The 27102-nt window shown below is 41.0% G+C and overlaps 3 protein-coding genes across 5 annotated transcripts; 1 reads left to right on the top strand and 2 right to left on the bottom strand.

Moving 5' to 3' along the window:
• Positions 1–444: 444 nt before the first annotated feature.
• inppl1a (inositol polyphosphate phosphatase-like 1a) lies at positions 445–18923 on the bottom strand. Of its 2 annotated transcripts, XM_089013240.1 has the most exons (28): positions 18452–18923; positions 18126–18357; positions 13071–13134; positions 12304–12451; positions 12149–12230; positions 11428–11574; positions 11137–11227; positions 10411–10500; positions 9717–9815; positions 8650–8800; positions 8436–8542; positions 8242–8344; positions 7890–8086; positions 7536–7653; positions 6965–7061; positions 6708–6846; positions 6524–6623; positions 6230–6318; positions 6033–6114; positions 5843–5932; positions 5329–5442; positions 4818–4994; positions 4539–4694; positions 4333–4417; positions 3878–3964; positions 2959–3712; positions 2280–2413; positions 445–1955 (listed from the first exon to the last, which is right to left on the bottom strand). In XM_089013240.1, the coding sequence occupies exons 2-28, from the start codon at positions 18296–18298 to the stop codon at positions 1859–1861; spliced, it is 3771 nt and encodes a 1256-aa protein (XP_088869366.1). In that variant the 5' UTR covers positions 18299–18357; positions 18452–18923; the 3' UTR covers positions 445–1858. The 2 variants fall into 2 exon arrangements, with proteins under 2 accessions (XP_088869366.1, XP_088869364.1); XM_089013238.1 differs by having other exon boundaries at positions 18126–18923.
• A 2027-nt stretch (positions 18924–20950) lies between these two features.
• Positions 20951–22793, bottom strand: folr (folate receptor). Of its 2 annotated transcripts, none has more exons than XM_089013241.1 (5): positions 22635–22793; positions 22080–22212; positions 21781–21969; positions 21448–21583; positions 20951–21294 (listed from the first exon to the last, which is right to left on the bottom strand). In XM_089013241.1, the coding sequence occupies exons 1-5, from the start codon at positions 22637–22639 to the stop codon at positions 21023–21025; spliced, it is 735 nt and encodes a 244-aa protein (XP_088869367.1). In that variant the 5' UTR covers positions 22640–22793; the 3' UTR covers positions 20951–21022. The 2 variants fall into 2 exon arrangements, with proteins under 2 accessions (XP_088869367.1, XP_088869368.1); XM_089013242.1 differs by having other exon boundaries at positions 22080–22267; positions 22635–22718.
• A 670-nt stretch (positions 22794–23463) lies between these two features.
• Positions 23464–26054, top strand: anapc15 (anaphase promoting complex subunit 15). Its single transcript, XM_089013243.1, has 4 exons — positions 23464–24581; positions 24852–24911; positions 25095–25238; positions 25351–26054. The coding sequence occupies exons 1-4, from the start codon at positions 24462–24464 to the stop codon at positions 25396–25398; spliced, it is 372 nt and encodes a 123-aa protein (XP_088869369.1). The 5' UTR covers positions 23464–24461; the 3' UTR covers positions 25399–26054.
• The last annotated feature ends 1048 nt before the right edge of the window (positions 26055–27102 follow it).

The raw sequence follows: 27102 nt of genomic DNA, 5'->3' as shown, positions 1-27102 counted from the left end.
CTCTCACACTCACACCTAGGGACAATTTGGAGTGGTCAATCTGCCTGCCATGCATGTTTTTGGAGTGTGGGAGGAAACCGGAGGACCCGGAGAAAACCCACGCAGGTCCGGGGAGAACATGCAAACTCCACAGAGGGAGGCCGGACCGGGACGCTGCACTGTGAAGCCGGTGTGCTAACCACTCGACTACTGGGCTGCCCGCTGGACAAGTTGTTAAACAAAAATGTGTATTGGGGAAAATCTGTACATCTGTTCACACAACATAACATTTGAAGTATTCTTCCAGCTTATTTAGCAATAGGTTAATTCAGAGCGGTGTGTGATTTATTTTTAAGCAGCTCAGCCCGCTTTCTGATACCTCCCCCATTTTAAAACACGAGAATACATTTTTGATTCAGAAATAGTTCTAGAACTAATCAAATGAACATGACCAGGTAACATAACTCACATTACTTGTCTTTTTTATTAAAGGCTGACAGAATACTGCAAAGCTTTCAAAAAACAAAGATGAGTCGCCAGGTGGCCAGTCATGAGCTGTTTGGAAATAACGGTGTAGCAGCACTATCTAGTGGTCATATCACCTTCTTTTCTTTTCGGCTTTTCCCTTCAAGGGGTCGCCACAGCGAATCAGTGTCCTCTATCTTCAGAGGTTCGATCCGCATGTTTGTTGTGGCCAAGCTTTTACGTCGGATGCCCTTCCCGATTTAGTGGTCATATAGACAATGATACATAACCAGAGAAATTCCTTTCCACTTACTTTTTTTTCAGGTGACCTCTTCTACGTGTGCAAATGACATCATGCTCCTTACTGACTCTAAAATACCCCTTGGGAAAAAGCATTCTGAAACAAGTGGTTCCTGCAACACAATACTATAGTGTTAGATTTTTTTGAACATGTTACTTAAACCACTCGATTTTCAAAAGCAATTCCAACATAAACAAAGGCACAAATTCACATTAAAACGTGATATTACAGCCATGAGACATGGGTTGCATTGGGACAGTAAAATAGAGAGTGTACTTGAGAAATGGAAACGCCAAACAATTGCCCGCCGTTGTCCCTTTCCAAGCATTTCGGTGCATGGTGACTGAGCACTGAAATGTACCCAGGAAGCTGGAATACCAATTTCAAGTGTGTATCACACACCACTGCTGATGTTGGGCACACTTAGCGCTCATTTATCACCAATTTGCACTATTTTCCCTTTACCCTGACAAAAATATATATAAATACACGGAAACACTGAAACTTAAAAGTCCAAAGTCAAAAGGAGTGAGGTCAGTCCACGACGTCCTATCTTCAACATCCTAATGCAGCTACCGCTTTCAGTTTGTCTTTCTGTTTGACATTTACCCAAACTGGGCTGGTTTCCTTCCACATGACTTCCAGGTAGCGACCGCTCACGGGGAAATACCTGAGACTTGCCACATTGTCATCACGAGTGGTGAAGGACATTCGTGGCTTGAAATGTCAAGGCGATGGCGCAGAAGGCCTTCATTTTCATTATCCCTGTTGACATTACTTGCGTCAGAGGTTAGAACACATGTCAAGACACGACGACCCAAAAAAATTCCTCTCCGGTATCATGTGATTTGTTTTCTCATGATAATATGGTTTCATTCTGTATTAATGTGGACTGCGATGACCCTAATATGAGGCCGCGTTCACATCAACCAGATGAAGGATGCAAGATAGAGGATGCTGTCAGCAAGTCCAAAGTGAAAAGGGAAGTGCACGAGCTTTCAGAAGGCACATTGGACGTGAAATGGCAGATTGCCATTTGGTTTGGCTGACGTTTGGCCTTGTGGGAAGTAGGCATGCTGTCTGAGTGCTTTGGACAGTCCTCAGGCTGCTTTTCTACAGCTTCTGTTGCTCCCGGAGGCTCTCCAGCAGAATGCACTTGTGGGAGGGATCAAGTACTCCTGCTTCCTCCAGGTCTTCCTCTGTGATGTCACTGCCAGATAAACACATAGCAGATTTGACTGGTTTAAACAAAAAATAATGTTCCATCCAATTGATGTACCATTAATGTTCATGGTCGAGGTGGGTCCTACTACAGATGATTGGCGGCAAAAGATATAATTATCTGGACTGATTGTGAACTTAAAAATATCAATACTATTAGCGTTTTATAATCATTTAACCTATGGCATGAGCTGAGCATCAGAATCTGACCTTTATCCATCCATCCATTATCATGAACCTCTAAATCACTTCCTACCCATTGTGTACTACAGTTAATAAGCATGGATAGTGTATGTAGAGTAAAAGCATGTACCTGAGAAACTCCAGGTCATCCCATCCGTTATGCAGGAGGCCCTGCTCATACCTCTCAAGCCCCAGTCTTTGCAGCCACTCCCCTACTGAAGAGTCCCCCACAGACAAAGACGAGCTGCTGCTCCCCCAAAGTGCCTGAAAAAGGAAATGGGTTAAATTTTATTCAAAGTAAAATAAAAGCTTATCATTTCCACTTCAGGAATGACCAATTGTTTTTTTTTTTTTGTTTTTGGGTCATCAGCATTTTTTAAACTTAAATTTAAATTGTGTGAAGCAGCACATGATTTTCCTCCCTATAAACAGATGTGAGATTTCAGACAAATCTCTCCCAAGGAATTTTGGCCTCTGCAAAGTAAGCCTGGCCAGCAAGGATTGGCTATTATATTTTGATAATGTCACGCTCAATTGATGGGCTATATCCAATATGTCGGTTTACGCTGGAGTTGTATCGGCAGATATCCAGTACATAATGAAATCAACATTTGGCCGCATTCTGAATTGAGAACATCTATTTCTGTGCCAATTTTATTTCTATTTATGCTGACATGACCCACATACAAATTGACATCAATACATTGGAATTGTGTTACTTGACTCGTGGAGTTTGAATACAGCCCGAGTGAGGACAAAAAGAGTCGCAAAATCTATACAGTATGTGAATTCATCATGAAGTTCCTCACCTCTTCGGGAAGAGCTTCAGCAATACTTTCTGTGATCGCATTTCTGGGTGGGAAAGTGCGGCAAGATTCCAGACCTAAACCAATTGCCTGCCCCCGAAGGGGAGGCGGTGCAGAGGGAGCCCGTGGAGGCTGCCCTGGAAACTCAGTTTCACTCAGTGTCTTAGCCATCTGCAGCACAGAACAAGACTGGTCGTCCAACGCCCCGTCAACGATGGCCCCACCACCCACAGCACCGCCTCCTCGCCTGAAGCTTTCCCCGAGAGGCAGTGCAGCACCAGGACCAACCACAGGGATCTTGACTTCAGCGAGATCCGGGTGAAGTGAGCGGGGCTTGAGAAAGAGCGTCTCCACAGCCATATCCATGGCTCCCTTCGGGAGAGGAGGGGGTGGGAAGTCCGGAGGGGGGCGATTAAGCGTACTCCCCATTGGGGCTCCGACTTGTGCTCCTCCGACAAAAACCCCTCCATCATCTTCTGAGGAGCTCTCCTCACTGATGGCACGCACTGTGTGACCAGTCACGGTCCTGCGTGGATGTGACGGGCCTGCGGGGGCACATGGGGGTTTGGTCCGAGCTACAGCGATGGGAGGGGGACCTTTCATTGCCTGGGGGGTGATGGAGTTGGGGGAAGGGAGAAGCTCAGATGACATGGCAGCGGCAGATTGATTGGGAACCCCTTCCAAAATGTAATAGGCCGGGTTATTGTAGCTGTTCTTGCTGACAGACTGATCACCATCAGACGAATCCTGCTTAGGCCTGAATACATTCAAGAAGAGAAGAGCTCAATGAGATATATAGTATAAAGGTTTTAGGATGATCATGTTTGAACCTGGAATTGATTAAATTAATAGTTGATGAAATGAGGTCAACGTATATCACCGAACAGATTCTCATCAATCTCAGAGATTCCACTGCACGTACTTTGTAGCGGTTTCCGCTTTGTTGGCCTTCTCACCCTCTTCATTGACCTTGCCCAAATCGCCATGCTGTTTACGACCAATAGGTGGCCTGGAGAACAATGTTGATTTATGAGACGAACAGTTCATAAACGTTGGAGCTGTTGAAAATCAATTCAAAACTACAAAAAGTCATAAAGACAAAAATCTCAAATATCAGATTTCGGTAAATCAAACATAGTCTACAAAAAAAAACCATCAGAATGTGTCATATTCATACCATCAGAGTGAATAAAGTGGTGAGGCTCCCCCACCTCAATACACACTAATTAAATGAGAAATATAATCACACAAAAACATCTGTCTCTACAGATGAAATGTAAATTTCTCCACTGTAAGACTAATAAAGGCAAATCCAATCCAATCCAATTAAGCAATATGTGTGAAGTGACGAGACCAAAAAATGAAGAGTCGACTAACTTCACATATTCGTGCCCCACTCTCGATGATATTGTTGGTTTCCCTTTGGGTACGCCTGTTTCATCTTTGTCCACACTGATCCACTCTGAAATCAAATGAGATTGAAATTTCATTTGACAACAAGTTTGACCAAAAGTTGTCTGTAGCTGAATAAGAAAGTGTGTCTGAATTTTCACCTTCTCCATCTTGCATTTTAAGAGTCTTACCATAGAGTCTTTCCCTGGTTCCCATTCTTTCAGAAGGGACTCTGACCCTCATTGACCCCCTGATGTTTCCCGTTTCCTCACCACGATGAGACAGGTAGGTGTGGAACTGCTGGGCTGTGCTGCCAATCATTGACTTCAGTGCCAACACACACTCTCCTGGGGGTGACACAAACACATGCCAATTGTCACATTGAATGTCCAGGTCAAACCACATAAGCAAAACAAACAAGTAACAATTGCTTCATGGACCCAGCCTAAACAGAGACACTGCGCTGATACCGTAAGATTCATATCCATCCAGGGATTTCACAGTGAGTAGCAGGTGTTGGTCCTGTAGGTATTCGATCTCCGACAGAAGAGGTTTGAGCGTCGTCAGCTGCTTGTTGGACCAGCCCACACGGAGGAAGTTGACATTATCACTACTCTGACTGTCGTTTTCATAGCTCTTCTTGAACTCTACATATGAGAGACAGTAAGAGAAACACACGACAAAAAGGGTTGGGAGAGGCGATAAAGGGAAGGGAAAGGGATGGAACGTTTCGGTGGATTCTTATTCAAAAGTGCGATGAGACCGGACAGGCGGAGGTGGGAGCAATGTGGGGCAAAATTGATTCTAACTGTCAAGGCATACTGACTGCCTGGAATTGTTGAGGAGAGGTATAGAGACATGAAAAAGAAGAAAGAAATGAAGTTCTATTATTGCCACGAGGTGATACAGGAGATCTAAATGGTTTTGGAGTTCACTCAGTGGTCAGGAGACGATTAGTTCACAAAAGATTGCTTTGGTCACCTTCCAAACAAGTGGAGTAGAATTCAATGAAGAACTTGGTTCTGCTTGCAGTCTTCACAATGGCCTCAATGCTCTCAAATTCAATATAAGCCTGCTCGGAAGATTTCGGCAGCCCTAGACCAAAACAACCAGAATGAAGTACTTAGTTGTGAATCTAAATGTATGTATTTGTGCTTACTTTGTTTAACTCTGACATAAACTACTTAACCAGTCATCCAAATATTCTGCCCTTTCATTTTTAAAAACATTTATAGGACAAAAGAATGACTCCCTTGTCAGAAAAACACCAATGGTAAAATAGATATTTTAACCCTTTAGGGACAGCAGTTACTACAGTGGATGTTATCATGTTATCAGGATGTTATAAGATTATAGGGGTGCGTGAAATGGTTAAATTAAATGACAGTACAGATAATTATTTTTGACAGATAAGATGTGGGCTATGTAAAGTAATACTGATCTAGGAATGTTTACATGTTGATCATAAAAATCGTAAAGTTTCCTCCAGTTATACCTTTCTTGGAGACAAACTGTGAGGTCACGCCGACCTCAAATGTACCAAACACTGGTGAGTGGTCACTAGTCACAATGTCATCAGTGCACCCTAAAAAGAGTATAAAATGAAAAAGGCATCATCAGGTGGATTTAAAAGAAAGTTGAAGAGCTTTGCAACAAACTGGAAATGATACCGTGAACGATCTTACCATAGGAATTACAAACAATGTGTGTTTCTGGGTAAGACTTCCACAATATCCTGTCACACCAGGATGGAACATTAGTCCTCATCTGGGCCAAAGAGGAAAAGAGAAGACAACACAAAAGTATTAGAACAACGTAAAATGAAAGCCACAACCAAATAACACTTGCCACAAATATTTTATGAATGAATTTTTGAACACACCCCAGTGGCTTTCTGCTTCTGCCAAACATATGTGTCCCGCGAGCCACGCTCATATCGGTAGGTGGGTGGGAATGAAATTTCTTCCTCCGCTGCAAGGAGGATGACAGAATATATTTAAGACTTGCAGAATGTGGTAACACCACAGTTAGCAAAAAACAAGTTAAAGCAGAGGCGACTAATGATTTAACCAGTATTTTGCGTGAGTGTAATGTAACAAAAAAAAAACATATGTAACACAGTGGTGTGATGCAGAAATGATGGTGTGTGTTGGAAAAATGGAAAGAGTTTACGAACCAAAGCGTAAAAACACTTTGTTCTTCTCCCTCTCCAGATTTAGCTGGTCCACCTTCAGCAATGGATCAAACTCCTTCCTGTTAATGTAGTTCAGAATCTCCTGCGAACACAGGAAAACTAACAGTTAATAAATGAGATTTTAGTTATTTGGCATAAGTGTGGGTCTTTGTGGTTTGTGCTTCACCTGTATGTCCATGTCTAGCCTGTAGTTGAGGTCTCCCAGCCAGAAGAGATGTGTGAAGCGCAGTGAAATGTCAAAAGAGCTCAGCTGTTTGTCTCCAAGTGAAAGCAGGCGCAAAATGTCAAGGTAGTTTTGGTTCCTCCTGCAGGGGTCATGAGACCATTAGGGAATGCATTTCAAGTAGACTTCATTGTCGAAAAAAATGGACTACAGAATTAAAAGGTGTGTGTACATTTTAGATGATAGGATTGGGATGGTACCTTCCAATCTTTTCATTCCCTGAAGTTAAGTGACAGTTGACAAAACCAAAAGATGTTCCGTTGAACATGAAAGAAACACCCACAGCACCTTTGTTACCTGGGAATGAACGGGCCAAATATAAAAAAATAGATTATATGTCATATTATATATTTTATGATTGAAAAAAAAACTAACCCAGATCAATTGAACCAACCAGTGAAAACTGAATTGTGAAACGCGTGTTTGTTGAGCACATTTAACAAATATAAAAAAAACAGTCACAATCTCATTTTAGGGTAAAAGTACACATATTGTATACCACAAAATTGTAACTACATTTAACATTTAATTTTTACATTGAATACTTGTGTGTGGAGTAATTTTGTGCCTCAATTATGAATGAGAAGACGACAATATATCTAAAGGAAGTGAAAAAACATCATAAATGCTGAAGTGTGTACAGTCCTCTTTTTGCCAACACTCAGGCTGGATACTGGTGGTCCACCAGTCTCTATTACCTTGAACAAGAACTGTTATAATGACCCTAACAAGAACAGCAGTGTAGGAATTTGTATCAATTAATGAAGTTACCGAGTGTATTGGCGATCCCAGTCTTGACACTGGACATTCCAACATGGCTGATGCGGTTCTCGTGTTCTGGCTTAACCAGCACAGCAAGCTTTATGTTCCACAATGTCTGTAACGCTATCTAAAAACAAGCAAAACATAGGGGAGTTAGGAAAAAGAAAAGGATGTGCATTTTTATGTTTAGCATGTTTAATTAAAAAATAATAATAAATAAACTCATTTCAAAAATATGTTTGTGTGGCTAATTGAGGTGTTACCATCTGTGAATCTGATTGGGAATGATTGCTTGTGCCCTGTAACCGAATGGCTAACAAGCCACATCAAAATGGAAGGGTGATGACAAAAATCTTTCCTCACAGGTTTATAATCCAGTTCTGTTTGTTCTTTCAACATGGCCCGCAACGACTCCACCCACTCTCGATCGCACACAGAGTTTTCTTGCGTGCCAAATGCATACAGGTCATGCGGAATAGTGACGGTCATCTCGTCCAGAGTCTTTCCAAGTCCTCGGCACAAGACCCATGAGGCAACTGATTTGGGAGCTGGAACGGAGCCTGACAACAAATAGTGGATTAGTAATTGAGGCTGTAAGTGAAAAAAGCAGTTTTCTCGTTATTGCTGATAATTCTACTATTCCATATACAGTATTATTAGTCATAAAGTGTTGCTGTTGAAGAAGAGGAAATAGAATCACAAAAAAATATCTTACCCATGTTCCAGGTGCCGATGAAGACTGATATCATGTCAGGCTCATCCTGGTTGGAATGTTTGTTTTTCATCAGCTGCAACAGTTGGCAAAAGGCCTCGCGCTTCTAACACGCACACATACAATATTATAGAAATGCATAACAAATATGCAGGTGCTTAGTCTTGGAAGTGTGTGTTATATGTGTGTGCGGAGACCTTGGCACTTGCAAATATGAAGTCTTTCCTTTGGCTCTTGTCCTTTTCCTTCTCAAAAACAATTCCCAGCTTATTCTGTACCCGCTGAGACTTGATCAGCTGACGGACTGAGAGGTCAACAGGGTGATAGGAGGAAAGGCAACATAAAATGGTCAAATGGAAAATCACTATTTGTTTGCCTTCTTGGTCACTTCTGTAGATATGTCCGGCTTACTTTTGTCATGTGTGAAAGTTGTCCAGTCTTCCTGGCTGTCCTTCACCTTTTTCATCACAACCAGTCTACCTCCTTCCACATCCACAGACAGAGTGTACTTCTGACTCTTCCCTATCTTGGTCAGCTCTGCCAGGTAGACATCCAGTTTGACCTGCAATGATTGGCGGAAAAAAACTTCACAATTTAAGGAAGAACTGTTGTTAATTTCATAACCAGTGAGATCCAAAGGAATAAAATACCACAGGACTCTCCACTGCTACTTTGTACTGTACACTGAACAGCAAACCGCAAAAATAAACCATACAATGAAAGACCGCATAAAATGTCTCTTGGCATTTCCATTAGAGAATAGTTTTAAACGTTCACGGAATCCTGTTCATTTGAGACTTCAGGAGTGACTCAAAATGTTTCATTTTAAATCACAGGTTTTGGTCTTTTTTTCAAACAGATGTTTATTTTTAGTGTGATGTAAAAACCTTGACTAAATTTGTTGCTGTCCCTCAGGGTGAATCAAATCCCACATGTTGAGGTTTCGATGACAAAAATATCTCGATTCCTGTGCAAACAGGAAGCTGTTGAAACGACTTCACCACTGATAGTGCAAAATTAGCTGAGTGTTGATTGATTTCAAATCAGACATACCTGTTAATAACATTTCCTTTTTTCACAAGAACCTCCTGTAATTTATTTCTGCATATTTAACACAAATAAATTGTTTGGACATTTGTGAAAGTGTTTTTAGGATATAGAGTACATTTAGGGACTTAAAGTTGTGCATAATTTTTGTGTAAATGAGAGAACAAATTGTAAATATTTGGGGTTGTAAAAACCACAGACGATACTATAGGGAAAGCATGACAAACATCCCATTGGTCGTACATGATTGGGAAACACTTCCTATTGCGCTGTGAGTAATCCATGACTTCACACTCTGATCAGAGTTCAAATCTGAGGAATCTGTCAGCAAAAATGTGTCCTCGGAGGACATTGACTGTACTTTCGTGCTAAAATAAAGTGAATAACTTTCTCCTGAGATTTCAAAAAGAGATGATGCAATTGATTACTACCTCAAAAGCTTGCACAGGGATGGATTTGCTGTTGCGCATGGAGAGAGGAGGAGAGGAGCACATGCCGGACAAACTCATGTCCTGCAGAGCTTTCAGAGCCTGAGGGGGGCATTAACGAATAATTATATACAGTAAGCACATGGAAGAAAAAAGATATAAGTGAGAGCGCACACACACAAGCTTTGCATTGTTCTGAGGCACAATGTTGGAGTCAACAAGGAAACAGTTAGCCATTTCCTGGATGTGACCTAACAACAGCCAGGAAGGTGGAGCATCACTTGCGTTGAGACATGTAGCTTGGTTGATTGCACTCTGTTGGTTTCCTTCCCTGTCAGAGCGCCTGTTCCGTATAAAGGCCAACACAAATCATTTGGCCGCAGTAAAGGCAGAAATGTAAACGGTTACTCCAAAAGAAAAACAACCATCCCCTTCTAGTTCAATTCGATAAATGGCTTTCATGTAAATATAGTCATAGTGATGCCCATTCAAACCTTTTTTGCTCTTGTGAGGCCTTTTGGCCATCTTGGGTATTAAAAATTAAATTAACGAGCATAAACGATTCCACAGTGAAAAACGTGAATCACTGATGATATAAATGAAACGTGGGAAGTGAGATTGGGGTGAACTGCGTTTTGTGAGTGTGTGTCAAGATTCAAATCCGACACAACATCAAATACATGAATGCACGGTTTACCTTCTTCTCTATGGATGACAGCAGGTCTTTGAGAATGGCCAGCTTGGTCACTAGGTTCTCTAACTCTTGGTCTCCACCCTGATTCACTGACTGAGAGAGAAACAAATGATATCATGTGTTTTCAAAGACGATGGATGAACCAACCTACTGACAAGGAGACATTTTAATGCAGTCAAAAATGTTTAACGGTGTAAGACGTGTAATGATATGAGCAAATCGTATTTGCATGTTCTACTAGTGATGCCTGGCTATAGACCAAAGGAGCATGCGCGCTGCTGCAAGTCAGTCTGATGAGAGCCTACGAGAGACACACGTCAATTGCCTTCTCCCTCCAACCAACACAGCCGTCCTAATAAAAAAACCTCAACTCTATCGAGAAATTGTATCATTTACCCAACCCGCTTACAGAAAGCAACACAAGATGTACAGTTTTGTCCAAACGCTGTGTAAATGTTTTTTTGGGATCTGTTGTTTTAAAGACAGTTACACTTTATTTGACACAGTCTACCCGTTGTCCAAAGAGGAAAAGGAACAACTGCAGAGAATTGTATAATTACCGGTTTCTGCGATTGGACAGTGAAATTAATGAACATGTTTATAAAATACTGAAGTCAGTGACATTTTCATATAAAACACTGTCTCAATTCTTTTTTTATTCTTTATGCTCCAGCAAAATCTGTGATTGAAAAATATGCAATTTGACATACAAAAGGAAGAAGGACATACTTGTTGAATCATCTTTGAGACCATGAAGGCACTCTGCTGATCGAAGACTTTTGACAGGATCTCAAGACCAGACAGGACCTTATCCACTTCCCTTTTCATGTGAGGCAAGGGGGGGGGGGGGGTCACAGATAAGTTGTTGGTAACGTTTGTGGTGACAATGTGAAACGTATGAAAGAATTTCCCCTTCGATGTGCATCATTTTATCCACCTGCAAACTCGCCCATGAAAGAATTTAGAGATGCATTGTTGCTATGATAAAAGTGTCAGAGTGTGGTTGAATATCCCTCTCACCCATTGAGACGCTTGCAAGAAGCTACAAGGGTCTTGTTGAGGTGAGGCAGTGAGCAGGCGCCCTGTTTTACAGCCTCTAGGTCTAAGGCATAGCTGCCCTTCAGATACTCATGGGAGATAGTACTCAGGCCGTTCGCTGTTGGGACACTAAAACACAAATTTGAGGAAAAACATACAGTGACTGAAAAATACGGACCATCTGTAGCGAAAAGATTTGATAACACTCATGTATTTTGTTTTCCTACTTTCAATCCTTTGCTGCTGTGAAATGTAAATTTCTTAATTGCGAGACTAATAAAGGCAAATCCAATCCAATCCAATTCACATCTGCAAGCACTTAATATAACGACTGCAATGTCTATACAAGAATACAGGACACGATGCGATGATTTTCATCACTCAACACATTGAAAGAGATCGGTTTCATACTTCTTACTACTTCCCTTCAAACTATATCCACAATTGATGTTTTTTGTTTCCTGCTCCAAATTTTTATTCTTGTCCTCTAATGACTTTATATGTTCAATCAATCAATCACAGCGACATCGGTTATCCAGGTGCTTCTCAACTCGACGCGGCTTGCCTATTAGGGAAGGAAGGAAGGGATGCACGTGGAGGATTTAATTGTATATCTGCAGAGTGGAACTGCACATTTATTTAGGTGAGTGACACAACGCAAAAAATGAAGAAAGTGTGAGTGATTTACTGATGCACTTTGTACCTGTCAGCGGCCGTGTCTGAATTGGAAGGAATTGAGGTGGAGGCTGAACGAGGGGGCAGAGGTGGCTTCTCATCCTCGCCATCTAACAAACAGAGGATTTTTTAAATTATAAATTATGACAACAGAGGCCAGTTTGCTTCAATTTGGAGAACTACCTGAATAGTCGCGGTCATCGAGGATGGCAGTTTCCTCTCGGTCAACAGCATAAAGCAGAGTGGTCACCAGACCCTGGCTGGGTTGAAGGTACAACGACACAAGCTCCGGTAATGTTTTAAACCTCTTGGGTTGTACGCCCTGTGACGTCTGGGAGGAAGACAAAAGGAAGGATATACCAAGAGACAGAGGAAAAGTTATTTTTACACTGCAGATATGGAACAAATTTTCTACAAACAGTCTGGTCATGGCCTATTACTCCGAATAATTCAATGCTGCATAAGCAAATATGACCAGAAGTCAAAAATAAAGTTGAAATCAGGATGAGGTGTTTGGGAATATTGCACACAAATTCCAGTGTCACTAGCCAAATGAATAATTTCTATGATATTTAAAAAAAATAAGTGTGAGAGATCACGGTTTAAGCAGTGAAGTGTGTCTGCAATGTGGGAGAGCGCCACGGTGGCGTGTGCCTGTCAGGCATGTGGGTGGCATGTGGCGATGGTGTGGGACTGCACAGCTGTTGAACAAGACACACAAAGACACTGCTGTTAGCACAGTGTGTGTGTGTGTGTGTGTGCGCGCGCGCGTGCGTGGGTGCGTGTGTGTCTGCGCACGCAAGCACGACCTCAAAGTCAACCAAAGCATCTCTCTGCCTCCCTACCAGCTGCTACTGAGGAGATATGTTTTTTTCTTGAGTCTATATGTCGAACTCTGTGGACTAAATGTATGCACTGAATGTGGTTATGTGTGCGACTTCTCTGTATACCTGCACAGCCAAAAATCCTTCTTCATCTGGGAGAATTCTGTATGTGTGGACATGCTTCTGAAACCTGCACACAAGAGTAATGGAATGCATATGAAAATGCAAAACAGCAAAAGAAAAAAACTTTCACAAACATTTTTTTTCAGAATGCCAGTATCATTTGCTGTCAGATATTTACATATTGCACATACACTTTGTCCTCAATAGACCTCATCCAGTAGGGGTGTGTGTGTGTGTGTGTGTGTGTGTGTGTGTGTGTGTGTGTGTGTGTGTGTGTGTGTGTGTGTGTGTGTGTGTGTGTGTGTGTGTGTGTGTGTGTGTGTGTGTGTGTGTGTGTGTGTGTGTGTGTGTGTGTGTGTGTGTGTGTGTGTGTGTGTGTGTGTGTCAATTCTAGAAAAGAGGTTGGGTGGGGGGTCGAAAAGTTGAACCTGTTGCTGTCGATAAAGCAGTGAGTGGTCTTCATACATACAGCGTCATGATACAGTGGACCATGACAGCATCATTACTGTCATCAGCGTAAATATTTAAAAGTCACGTTTTATAGTCATTTGAACATTTTGCTGAACTGCCTGTCGAAATAAACTATTTAAAACTAGTTGTTCATCAATGTTTTGACATTGGGATTGCATGACCATGGCTGACATGCCCGGAGCTCCGAGCTAAATATCAATGGTTTGCGCTCCATGTCTGCTTAGTGGACCGAATACAATTTGGTCAATTTGCCAACCAAAACCTGTGGCTTATGTACATTGTGCGTGTGTGCGTGTGAGCGCATGTGTGTGTGTGTGTGCAAGCGCGTGCGTGCATGTGTGCATCTGTTTATTTGGGTGTGTTCAATGCTTTGAATATCCTGCCATTCAAGTTCACCTCATATTTGCACATTTCAGTGTGTACGTTTTTACAGTGTGTTTGGATATTGCTAGAAGGATGACTATTCCTGCTACAACCGCTCCACTTTTTTCCCAGAAGTACAACTTTATTATCAAATACGCTGTGCGTGCAATATACTACAACACAGATTAAATTTCTTCCCTCTCAACCCTACAACAAGAAGAGCCACTGCAGGTGCCCCCGCCACCATCAAAAAAAAACAGTTAACATAAAATTACGAATTAATACAGTAAAATAAAATATAATAATACATTTCATATACACAACATCACAAATAAGACTCAGTCAGTCGTGCAATTTTAACCACTTTTCCTGCATACACTTTTTTCAGTGTCCGAAAGCAACAAGAAAATCAATATTAACAGTGCTCCCAAAAAGGTATCAACACAAATATGATACTACATCTTCTTTTCCTTTCGGTTTTTCCCTTGAAGGGGTCGCCACAGCGAATCCGTGTCCTCCATCTTTAGAGGTTTGATTCGCATGTTTATTTTGGCCAAGCTTTTACGTTGGATGCCCTTCCTGACACAACCCTGTGTATTTATCTGGGCTTGGGACCGGCACAAGAAGACACTGAATTATGTCCCCTCGTAGCGACAGAACAAGCAACTCTATGAATACTCAGTAAAAGGCTTCCAAACACAAAATGGTCATCGGCACAGCAACATTCAAAAAAGCAAAACTATCGGCACCATTTGATGACAATGCTCTGCTCTTACCGTGAAATGGGCATCTCTTTCCCTACATACTGTACAACAAAAAAACCCTCCTCATCATCAACATCATCACAGTAAGGCACTGTTTATGTGTGCCACCACAGAAATTTACAATAGTTTGATACATCCATACCTGTACACGGAAAGTAAAGTTATGTTTTAGTTGATAGTTAAATAGAATGAAAAAGTAAGCTAAGTAGTTTTCAATGGGTTCAAAGTTGTTGAAAAGAAAAATGCAATTTAAACTTTGTTCTGGTATGTACATCCCAATTCTACTGTGGAGAAATTAAAATACTGCATGTTGCATGACTTTGCTCATTATGTGCAAGTTTGCAGTCAAGCTTATCATGACTCAATCTAAAATCCGAGAACATCATGGTAAAATAACCAAATGCTCAATGACACAAGCGATCTGACAATATAAAACAAAACCATGTCCACCAGTAACTGGTTTTCAATGAAAATTATACACTACAAAAAAAGATACTCCAAAGAGTTATGCTCAGTCTACAGAGACAAAGATTTAGTACAAGTGAGAGTAGATCCATTGTGAACTTTAGTGTGTATTTGTCTTCCTGTTGGAAGCTGATAAGATTCTCTGTTGAAGTCAACACTCCTGTTTCAACGGGAAGGGGAAGGAGAATAGGACAAGATTTACACAGAAACGACCCAAGGCTACACAATGCACATCTACCGTGTGTGTGTCTGTGTCGTGTGGATGTGTTGATAACAACACATGGTGACATTAAAAACCAAATCACGGCCTCCCCAAAAAAAATCACGGGCTTTAATAGCTTCATCCTATTCTTACATCTTATTCACAATGAGAAGACAAACTTTATGTGGGGTTCCACAGTTATTCATGGACGGTAAATATTTTTCAATTGCAAAGATTGTTTCCAAATCTAAATGCATTCAAATAAATCCTGGAATAGATTGTGTTTGATCTGAGAAGATTTACTGTACATTGGTCGCAAGTTACATGTGTTCATTTGTGTACACTTTTTATTTTGGGTTGTGCTAGTTTAGACACTGAATCTTACAAAGCCCCCTCCTCAAAGTTTAGGAGAGCGAGCCATTCAGCCCCTTGTTTGAAGAGATGATAAAAGATGACTCATACCGAAATTGGTCACCAGTTTCCTGCATATGATGCCTCACATTGAACGAACGGCAAACTCTTGATGAACCACATAATATAACATCCCTATTTCCAGACTATTCTTTCTGACAGCCTGCATTGACATTCTTAATTTCCCTTACCTATAGTGCACTTTTCGCATTTGCATCAGTCAGTTACAGAGCTTCCAATCCTACCGACTGAGGTTCACACCCCAAAAAAAATCCCACGTGAAATCTCATGAGGTTCGCTTTTTAGGGCCTGAGTAGAAAAGGAGTGGTTTCTAACTTGCGCCCCGGGGGCCATTGGCAGCTCAACAGGGTGAGATTTTGTACCGGTTTAGAGTTTATGTTAATGTGGCCCCCGCGTTTTTATCAGGTTGTTGCCCTTTTGTTTGTTTGTTTGTTTGTTTGTTTGTTTTTTTACCAGTTATGAACGACCAAAGCTCAGGCTGTGGACAGCTTTGACTGAAACGTAATATTTCCGATAGTCACTCTTCTTCATCTGTGATTATGATGAAAAAATTACACATCCTTACATACAGCATAACTATTTAAAATATACACAATTGCAATTTTAAATAATCCAGGGTAATAGGAACGATGACATCTCTTGACTCAGGTCAAAACATTTCCAATAAGATGACACCAAATCTTGTGATATTTCAATTGAATGAGTACCTCAAACAGTGACTCAGTCTCAACTGGTGGGTCGCACACACATCACATGACTCAAAAGAACATTTTTGACTTGACTTCCTCTTGAAAAAGGTTCTCTGATCGGTACTTTGAACCTCTAGCCTAATCGCAGCATTGTTTAATTATGTTAACACGTCTCCACAATACAGGTTTTTAAAGGTTATTTTTAACAGTACATTTTAATTGCTCTTAATGTCTATTTAAGTTGGTTGCCACCAAGATATAATAGGAAAATGCACTTGCTTGTGTGATAACATTTGAGAACCACTGTGATGTCAATCACTGAAGTCTACCTTCTGTCCTCAAACGCCTTGAGCTTGCTTTTTTGAACCTGCTTCCCTCTTCCAACACACCTGATTCAAATGAGCAGCTCATAAGCAAGCTGGGCAGAAACCTAATAACAATCCTGATCATTTAAATCAGGTGTGGTGGAGGAGGAAAACCCCTAAAACAGGGTAGCTAAAGTCTGCTGTAATCAAGCTGTTTTTTGTGTGGATGAAAATGTTTGAATATATTCTAAAAGCTTGAATACTGCACAGTAGAAAATTGTCATGTCTGCAAAATGACAGCACAATGTTTTCCTCTGAGATTGATGAACACCCACCAAGGGGTTGAGGCACTAAAGGCCAAACAGGAGAATAATGCACATCATAACAATGAGGTGCATGAAAATACACTCAGCATGAACTCGGCATGGGGTAAATTATCAGGCAAGAGATGTAGGTCAAGTCAATGACACTGTATCAAGTCACGTGACATGCCTTTGAATGCCTGTCTGGTAGTCAATGTTTGTGGGTAACTTGAATCACCTGTAAAGCATGTGACATACCTTGCAGTTTTGAGAAACGCTCAGTTTGTAAGAAATGAACAATGAATGAACAATGGCAGTTAAGAAGTGGTTGTCAAAATGTTTGTAGTTTAATGAAAGCGAGGAACTGATGATTGGTATTTGAATGTGAGGGAGGTTTTATCATTTATTTCTGCCTTCAGTGTGAAGGCAGAAATATTTTTTTTTTTATGCTTAGATTATCTTGTTTTCTATCCTTTCACTCCCACCCCAACCCCATCCCTCTTCTATTGCTGCTGTGGACTGCAAATTTCCCCATTGCGGGACGAATAAAGGTATTCTGATTCTGATTCTGACTCAATTGCATCTTAACGACCACCTAGCGCTGAATTTGCTTGTTTGGATTTTTTTTTCAACCACTGCGATTCAGTATAACACCAATGTTCAGCACCCACAAACTGGGCTGTGAGTGCCTGGTTAAATGAAATACTACATTGGAGGCGACCACATCTTTGAGAAGACATACGTACAACTCAAAAAGTACTTTAGTGTGCCATGCTGGAGTAGAAGTGCCTGTTTTTCCCGTGGTGTCTGTGTCCTTGAAGCTAAAGTTGCAAGTGTGTACCAATGCATGTACCATTATCATTCGACAAAATACAGGGGCTACAATAAAACGATCAAACTTTAAGGCTGTCCGTGTAGACATCATTCACCTAAACGTATTTTTAACGTTTATTACAGTGCGGAATCAAATCAAAACGCAAATTTGCATTAGAAAACGCTAGCAAAGACGACAACGAGTAGCGTAGGTATAACAAATGTAGTTTTTTTTTACGGTTGGGCACTTACAGAACACACAAAGCGTACGCCCCGTTGACACTCTCGCTGTCCCGGACCAGGAAGCTTCCGTCTCTCCCGGCGCAAGCCAGCAGCTCCTCGGCAGCAGCTCGACTGAGGTCCCTGTGATACCACATCGGCGGTGCGGGCCCGAGTGGAGAAAACCCACCGCCGCCTCCGGCCATGGCCACAGCCCCTCTAACCGGCGTCAACTGCTTCCCAACTTGTCCGAAAACCTCCCAGCCTGCCTCACGAAGAGGGGTTGACAAGTAAGACGAAGAGTTGAAAACTAACGAAGGTGGCCAAGACGTAAGCGCAAAGAATATGCAGCTACACACTTTTTCAAGAGTTGTTTGCTGTGTCGTCTCGGTTCCTGAAAAGTGCACCAGTCGCCACCCTCCTCTTTGGCTTCCCACTGCCACGGAAATCTGCCTATGTAAATCCACAATGGAAGGGGGAACAGCGGTGGCACAGCCTATGTCCACATACTGGAGCCTCAAACTGTACACGCACGAAAACCTGGACATGAATTTCAAACTAAAAGCTTCGACAGACAGATGACTTGACGAACGTTTTAGATTTTTAGGCAAGCTTGTTTTTAAGGAAATGTTAAGCAAACCTATCATTTCCTTAAAAACAAGCTTGGCGTTTCTAGCCTCTCCGAGAGGCAGGAGTCCGGTGTTCACAAACGGAGCGTCAAATGTACATCCGGTAATATTTACTTGCTCCACACATAGTGGTGATGTTGTTTGCACTGGATCATTTTCACTGCTATCATTGAGCTCAAGAAAACAAGTACATGTCACTGAGATTGCGTTGCTTTTTGCGTGTTACCCTAGATCTCATTTCGTGTGCTCTTGGCTCCTCTGAATTTTTTAGATTACATTTTGTTGCTGGGTCTGACCTATTTTTAGCAACGGAATTATCAAGTGCATAATCATCACCTAATTAGAAATCCTTATTTGAAAGTTGTTAACCATATTTTTGCGCGCAATTATTTTGAAGCACACTGCAAATGGAAAACTACTTACACATCATTTTGATTCTGACAAGGATTACGTTATTTTCCCACAAAATGTATTTTTTTATTTTTTTATTTTTTGCACTTATATTTTATTTAGGGCTTCCTTCGTCTATTTGTCGTCAGGTTTATAAAGCAAGTTTGATTAGTTTCTTAGGTCTTAAGTTCGAGTCTAATGGGGTTCTTTTTTCTCCCAATAGGTTTTGCAGTGTGACCTGCACACCAAAATAATGGGTTGTTCGAACATCAGCAACACGACAGGTCGCACAAGGGAATCGAGCTGCAATTGGCAGTCTTCTCCTGTTACGCAATCATTTTCCCTTTTTAGGACACACATCAGAGGGCAGCATTGGACAAATTGCGACTTTTGTGATCAGTACAACGTATAAAATCAAGGGACAGTAGACATAAAACTAATTTGATTATGACATAATGCTGATGTTTGGAAGTCAGTCTAGTGTAAAGTGGATCAAGACCAACGTAAGTTTTTTAACATGGGTCTTCTTCTTCTTTTCCCTTCGGCTTTTCCCTTCAAGGGGTCGCCACAGCGAATCAGTAATCTCCATCTTCAGAGGTATGATACGCATGTTTGTTTTGGCCAAGCTTTTACGTCGGATGCCCTTCCTGACACAACCCTCTGTATTTATCCGGGCTTGGGACCGGCTCAAGAAGACTTATGTCCCTTTGTGGCTACAGAACAACATGAGTGTGTCGACTTTTTAGATCCATTATAAAGGTTGGCTTCAGAGGCTGTGGACTTATTTTAACTCGGTTGTCAGGAATATCTTTGTCCGGAATTGTCAAATAGTTTAACTTCAGTCATACTTAAACATCATCAGATTTGTCGTTCAGGACCTTGACTGTGTGTTGTGCTAAGATGCAGTACACTTATCTGAATGTTCATTTTGGTTTGGAATTGTGTGGCTTTTAGATATCGGACTGAGTCACGTGTCACAAAATTCATTATCAAATGTCAAAGTCAATTTTGAAAAATTGACAATTTACACTGGATAACATTTATTCAAACATTGGAATAAGTATCACAGGTGCACGCGCGCGCACACACGCACACACTCACACACACATTTACGCACACACACACACACCGTGGTTGAAAAAAACACCGCTGTTTTCTACTACGTTGATCGACACAGCACACTCTGGTGGACAATCCTCGAGTTGCTCCTCGTTAAAAAATATGACTTCCATGTCGGTTGTGCATTTTTCCACTTTTAAATTATCCTGCGGGCCTGATCAAACCTCCTTCGGGGCCGCTTCCGGTCCGCGGGCCGTATGTTTGACATCTCTGCACTAGTAGTGAAAGGGAGTAGTCGTGCAAAGTTTGGCCCCTTCGTTCTTTGGAGCACAAGGACATTTTCACAACAGTTCCCAGTTAATTTTTCCTGTTTATTTACATGGTTGTCTCTCAAAAATGTCAGCTATTCTCTGGAGTTACTAGAGAATACAGTACAATGTGCAGGACTGTATAGAACTGCCATTACACTGCATTGAAAAAAAAATTCATCTCGTGCATACTCCTGTTTTCCAAGTCTCCCTGTTACAATACACCTGATTCAAATGATCAGATAATCACCCAGCTCTGCGGAAGCCTTACATTGAACCTGCTCATTTGAATCAGGTGTGTTGCAACAAGGAGACTTGGAAAACATGCAGCAGGGTGGCCCTCCACGACTTGGAGTGCCCACCACTGATATAGACTATGAATATGTATTCACCAAAAAAAGCAGGAGGCTGTCAGTTGCCGTTGCTGACAAGAATTTCAGGAGTATATTGGGAGTATATTTGAAACCAGACATTGTATTTGAAATCAACTTTATTGATCCATCTAGAACCATGAGGTACAGGCAAGCAAAATTGACTATCCTTCTTAAATCAGTGTAGAAATAAATGATGTAGCTAGGAATAGAAACCATGCGAATGAAAAACTACAAGGTTGCTGAGCATTGTTGATGTAATACTCAGCAACCTTTGTGTTGGGATTTTGTCCAGTGAACCAAAGCTGCATGCACCTCCCTGATGTTTTCGAATGCTTCGTATAAAGATAGGAGTTTGACCAAATTTCTTCACACATGGATTTAGGCGTTGGGTAGATGTGGGACCACTTGCTGCACTTGCTGCCTTCAGGGCATTGGTTAATACCTGTAATATAGAAAGAGGGTTATTTAGGTTTCATTTGACATTATTAACACACGACAAATGCAACCCCTTGATGCACCCAATGCTATTTTCTGATAAAATATGTAGACTTTAAAATAACAGGGAAAAGGAGTCACATTTGTGATGAGAACACACCTGAGCTCCAGTCCCACCCTTTGTGCCAGTTCGATTTACATGTCACATCATTTTTGCAGTCCTCCCACCACTCATGGCAGTCCTCCATACACAACGGTACATTCAAGATTCGCTCCTTGCGCCAAGTTTGATCCACCTACACAAAGAGAGTACATATACTGTAAAAATAACGCAGAGCATGATTGCATATTGGGAATCAACAAAATTATGCATTACAAACCACAATACATAACTGGGTAAAATAGCATCAAAAACACTAAAAAGTGTCATTGTGCCACAATTACATTTAGCTGTCAGTGAGAATTGAACTAACACAAAAATGACAGCACCCACCGCTTGTATCCACGGGCCTAAGTGTGGCGAGCATTCATAGAAGCAAGTGTCTTGGATGAAGTGTCTCTTGCACTTGTCACTCATCGCTCCACAATGGTTCCAGTTAAAGTTGTAAAGATAGGAGTTATCTTCGTGGGCTTCAGCGGTGGTATTTGCTGTGCAACATGCATTTTCACGCCATGGCTTACACTAAAATAGAAGAAAGGACATTTAAGTAGCTCTTACCGATGTTTTTAGTAATTGTGAATGACAGCAACAAACAGAATAAATTGTGCAAAAATTGCACTCGTTTCCATCACCTGAAGGTAAAGTTTTCCCTCTGGGCCAGGTTTTACTTTATGGTGTTTGGCATCCATACATATATTTAGTTTGTCTTGAGACAGAGAGCTCCTGGAGAAAGCGAGCAGCAAGACCAGAACAACCCACATGGCTCTGCAGGAGAAAGTCTCTGGTATCACCAAAAGGAAATGATACAACCTACAGAGAACTATGGGGCACGTGTGAGGTTGTGTGTGTGTGTGTGGGGGGGACTTCTGTAAGAGAACACATCATGGATATCATTCCCTCTTATTTTGCCTTTAAATTAACTATTTGGTTAATTTTTCAAATTACAAACCTAATCACTCACAAATCCAAGTGTTTGTAACTTAAAAGAACACTCTTGCAAACAGCAAGAAGTCTGTGATAAATCCTTTCAATAAACATTTTGAACAGTTAAGAAATATTATTGATCACTCTACAACATTTTAACATTAATATTTGGTACTTATATTTACAGATAGAGCACAATAAAAATAGAATAAAATCCAGAGGTAAATGAAAACTTTTCAGTGAAGAATAAAATTGTTCTTTACCTCATGGCAGTTATCTGCAAAATGTTTTGAAATCCACAAACCTTCCTGAATACACACCTGAGTAAGTATAAGAGTGAGTGTGACCAAAGATGAAAATAGCAGTCACATAAGAAAAGTTATCACAGCAAAGTCCAAAGTTTTCCCATTGTGTGTGGCTGTCCTTGCGTGTGTGTGTGTGTGTGTGTGTGTGCATGTGTGTGTGTGTGTGTGTGTGTGTGTGTGTGTGTGTGTGTGTGTGTGTGTGTGTGTGTGTGTGTGTGAGAGAGAGAGAGAGAGAGAGAGAGAGAGAGAGAGAGAGAGAGAGAGAGAGAGAGAGAGAGAGAGAGAGAGAGAGAGAGAGAGAGAGAGGTTGAGCGGGAGAGAGAGAGAAGCAAGAGACTGAAGAAAACAATACATCTGATTTATTACGTCTACACTTGAGGTAGTTTAGTCTTATCTCAAGGTTAGTTCGCGTTATAAACACAAAAATGGCAGAATGACCTAAGATTTAAAGTAAAGATAAATTAAATGCGACATAATTTGGAGATTTGCATTTTTAATTGTTTTTAGGGGTATGTGGAATGTTACAAGCGTGAAATTAGACAACCAAGTAAATTAATTGTAGCTGTACAGTATATGTGAAAATGGAACCGTAAATGATTTGTTTCACAGTTTGTAAAATTTTTGCGTCGTCTCAAGCCCAGATAAATACAGAGGGTTGTGTCAGGAAGGGCATCCGACGTAAAAGCTTGGCCAAAACAAACATGCGGATCAAACCTCTAAAGATGGAGGACACTGATTGGCTGTGGCGACCCCTTGAAGGGAAAAGCCGAAAGGAAAAGAAGAATACCCAAGATGGGTGGCCTGGTAGATGAGTGCATGGTTCGCACTCCGGCTTCACAGTGCAGAGGTTGTGAGTTCAAGACCCGGTCCGGCCTCCCTGTGTGGAGTTTGCATGTTCTTCCCGGACACCCCTCAGTTTTCTCCAGGTCCTCCGATTTCCTTCCACATTCCAAAAACATGCATGCCTGGCTGATTGAACAGTCCAAATTGTCACTCGGTGTGGGTGTGATCACAGATGGTTGTTTGTCTCTGTGGCCTTGTGATCAGCTGGCAAACAATTCAGGCTCAATTCAGGCTCCAGCACCCCCTGCGAGGATTCTTCTTTCCCTTTCGGTTTTTCCCTTCAGGAGTCGCCACGGCGAATCAGTGTCCTCCATCTTCGGAGGTTTGATTCACGTTTGTTTTGGCCAAGCTTTTCCATTGGATAATCACCCCTAATGAAGATTAAGCGGTCTGGAAAATAGGTGGATGGACGGCAATGTCTTATACATCATGACATTTTGTAGACTATCGAGGGTAACACACAATATAACCATATAGCCAATTTAATTTGTTTACACAGACGTATTAATTGAAAGATGTGTTTCCTGATGAAATTATATTTTTTTTATGACGGATTAGCGCTTTAAAATAACTAATCACTATTCGCGATGAAGAAACAAGGATCCATTCCGCCTAATTTAGAACGCAAACGGGTAAACGTCCAAACTTTCTGGCCTCTTGGGTCAGCAAACAAAGCGGAACCTCAGCGGAATCTACACCCAACCGGAAATAGTCGGACGTCGTTTGCTGAACACTAACATGAATTTCCGACATGTTTATTTTGAATTGACGAACTTTGTCGCATATAGCGGGATATCAGAAAATCAGTAGGTGGTAACTATGATAATTAATTTATTTGCACTCGTTTTGACTGTTGTCGTTGCTTAATACTATTATCAAAAATAATACGTGGATAAACGCGTTTTTACGCGCCATCAGTGGCATCGAGCGCTTGTTTTGGTCATGTCCACGCTTTTCCCTTCCTTGTTTCCCCGAATAACCGAGTCCCTGTGGTTCAATTTGGATCGACCTTGCGTGGATGAGACGGAGCTGCAGCAACAGGAACAGCAGCATCAAACCTGGGTAAACGCACATCCACGTTGAACGATTGTCAAGGGACATGACAACAAAATTTAACCCCCCTGCAAGACTAATCTCTCCACAGAGTTGAACTAAAGGAACAAAACCCTGTTTACATTTTGTCAGTAGGAATAATTAAATATAATGATACTGCATCTGTCCCCAAATAGAAGGCCACTCCAACTTGACATTTGTCAATTTGTGTTGTCCCTCATAAAACGTTCCTACATGGCAATTCACTATTCAATTTTTTGAAAATTTCTTTTGCCTTAGTTGCAGAGCATTGCTGAGAAGGACAACAATCAACTACCAATTGGGAAAACAATTTTTGAGGTAATTCTTTATTTCTGTCCAACGTTTAACTTGAACTGCTGTACATGACTGCCACCCACCCAAAAACATTTTGAAGAGACAGATTTGTACTTTGTACATGAAAAAAATCAGTCATTGCACGTCAGCATTTGTTGCTGTCATAAGAGCAGATGAAAGCCATGTGCATTTCTTTTCTGGGTGTAGGGAGGAGGTTATGAGGAGGAGGAGGAGGAAGATGATGAAGACGAGGAGGACAGTGAAGAGGATTCAGAAGATGAAGAAGACATGCAGGACATGGATGAGATGAACGATTACAACGAGTCACCAGACGATGGCGAGATCAATGAGGTGCTTTCATCCATCGTTTATGGAATTTGTTGTACATGTTGCTCATCTCATTCAGGAATCACCCATTCTAAAAAAACATTTTGTTAAGTTTTTCCTTGTTTCTGTTTGATAGGTGGACATGGAAGGGCAAGATCATGATCAAGACCAGTGGATGATTTGAACAAGATTTTCAGGTTTTGACTTCCCACTGACATACGTACTTCAGAGAGACATTCATTCAACAAAATGTGGTTGCAAAGTGACACATTATTTTCTAATATCTTTGTTAAGCACATTTTTGTTTTGATAACGGTCCAGTGCACAATTGTGCTTAATGCTGTGGCTTGTTAGTGTCTTTCAACAACAAATACACATGGCTAAATAAATGAAATTGCGTATAATAGGGGGGTAAAATGAGACATAAAACTCAAACGTGTCTTTTTTTGTATTGTTTTTCATCAACCAATATGGAGATTTTTTAAATGAATTGTAGCCAATTGCAGTTTTGTGAAAAAGAAACTGAGGCTTTTGAATTTCATGAGTCATCTCACCTTGACGTATTGCCCTCCATTCCTTACTGTAAAAGTTAGTCCTGGTGCAAAGTTCACGTTTTGTTTTTCAAGTATTCCAGAACATGCTGTTTGATCATATATCTCTAATTAACTTTTACTTTGTCACATTAATTGCTATGTGCAACCTGTTAGAGTTGCTACTGTGACAACACCCTTGAACTCAACCAGCTACTACACTTGACTGTTGTGGACATGCATCGTCAATAGAAATGTAAACTTGACTGAATGTTTTCAGTTTTGCTGTACGTAGTATGACTTGACACCATTAAACTGTTTTCTTAAAAAAATTAGTGAGCATAATGTGTAAGGTTTACAAAGCCGTTAATGTAAAATAGAATTAATCTGAGTAAAAAGGTGATTTTTACTGAAATAATTTCTTTTTTGCATGACAAAAACAGATGGAAAAGTAAGTGATAATAGAGCAGATGGAAGGATATTACACAACGACGCACACATTGGGTTCATAAACAGGCCCCTGACTCATTTACTGCCATCCCCGTATTCGGGAATTGAAAATATGACGCCAAGCGGCATTCTTTAATTTGTTTGTGTTCGATTAAAATTCTTGTTCGTCTTTCCTGGTTCGGTATTGTCGGAGGTTCACTTGATAAAAATATCAGCAACGACGATAGATGGTGAACAAAAAACTACTTTATTCTAATGAGACAGAAAAAGCACTTCTCGTCTCGGTGGGACGAAGACATGAGCACACGAACAAAGATAGAACAAAGAAGAAAGAGCAAAGAGCAAAGAGACCGAGCTCCCGCTCTGACAAGTTTTTAAACATACACAGTGGCGATCTGTTGTCCAATCAGTTGCGGACAAGTCGATCTTTCCCGTCCAATCGTTTACGAACAGCTCAGTGTTGGGAGGGTCTTAGATTGGAGTTGGAGCTGTTGCTTCTTTGCAACGACTATTGAACTAATAAGACTGATAGTTTTATTTAACTAAATTAGACTGAAATTAAACGTGCACTAATCATAATGTATACTAAGCTTAAACATGAAAAAACATATGTTTACTAATCTGAACATGAAATAACGTAATATGTTTACTAATGTGCATAAACACTGTCAGTTTGGGTTTTGGATTTTCTTGCAGGGGTGCTGGTAAAGCTCTGGTAAGACCTCTGGCAATGTCTATATAAAGCGCTATATAAACCAATACACATTTCAAGCTTACTCCAGACTTGTATAATTTAGGAATTAACTCTTTTTTTCTGATGAAATAAGAAAGTCTAAGGTTTCTTATGGTGCATTGAATGTTTATGTTGTCCTAAAACTCAATATTCTGTGGGTCCTGGAATTCAAGTG

Source organism: Hippocampus bargibanti, linkage group LG14 (genome assembly GCF_051943395.1).
Source record: "Hippocampus bargibanti isolate YZ-2025 linkage group LG14, ASM5194339v1, whole genome shotgun sequence".
Classification (NCBI taxonomy): domain Eukaryota; kingdom Metazoa; phylum Chordata; class Actinopteri; order Syngnathiformes; family Syngnathidae; genus Hippocampus; species Hippocampus bargibanti.
Note: the sequence above shows the minus strand (reverse complement) of the source record. Positions and strands in the feature narration are given on the sequence as shown.

What these genes read in the sequence shown, in the direction of transcription:
- anapc15 (XM_089013243.1), top strand. Translation starts at nt 24,462, where the DNA reads ATGTCCACGCTTTTCCCTTCCTTGTTTCCCCGAATAACCGAGTCCCTG. An exon ending in AACAGCAGCATCAAACCTGG is followed by an intron (nt 24,582 to 24,851) that starts GTAAACGCACAT and finishes CTTTTGCCTTAG; the next exon opens with TTGCAGAGCATTGCTGAGAA. An exon ending in TTGGGAAAACAATTTTTGAG is followed by an intron (nt 24,912 to 25,094) that starts GTAATTCTTTAT and finishes TTCTGGGTGTAG; the next exon opens with GGAGGAGGTTATGAGGAGGA.
- folr (XM_089013241.1), bottom strand. An exon ending in AGGGAAAACTTTACCTTCAG is followed by an intron (nt 21,970 to 22,079) that starts GTGATGGAAACG and finishes CTTCTATTTTAG; the next exon opens with TGTAAGCCATGGCGTGAAAA. An exon ending in TAGGCCCGTGGATACAAGCG is followed by an intron (nt 21,584 to 21,780) that starts GTGGGTGCTGTC and finishes CTCTTTGTGTAG; the next exon opens with GTGGATCAAACTTGGCGCAA.
- inppl1a (XM_089013238.1), bottom strand. Translation starts at nt 18,739, where the DNA reads ATGATAGGTTTGCTTAACATTTCCTTAAAAACAAGCTTGCCTAAAAAT. An exon ending in GGCTAGACATGGACATACAG is followed by an intron (nt 6,624 to 6,707) that starts GTGAAGCACAAA and finishes CTGTGTTCGCAG; the next exon opens with GAGATTCTGAACTACATTAA. An exon ending in CTACTCCACTTGTTTGGAAG is followed by an intron (nt 4,995 to 5,328) that starts GTGACCAAAGCA and finishes TCTCATATGTAG; the next exon opens with AGTTCAAGAAGAGCTATGAA.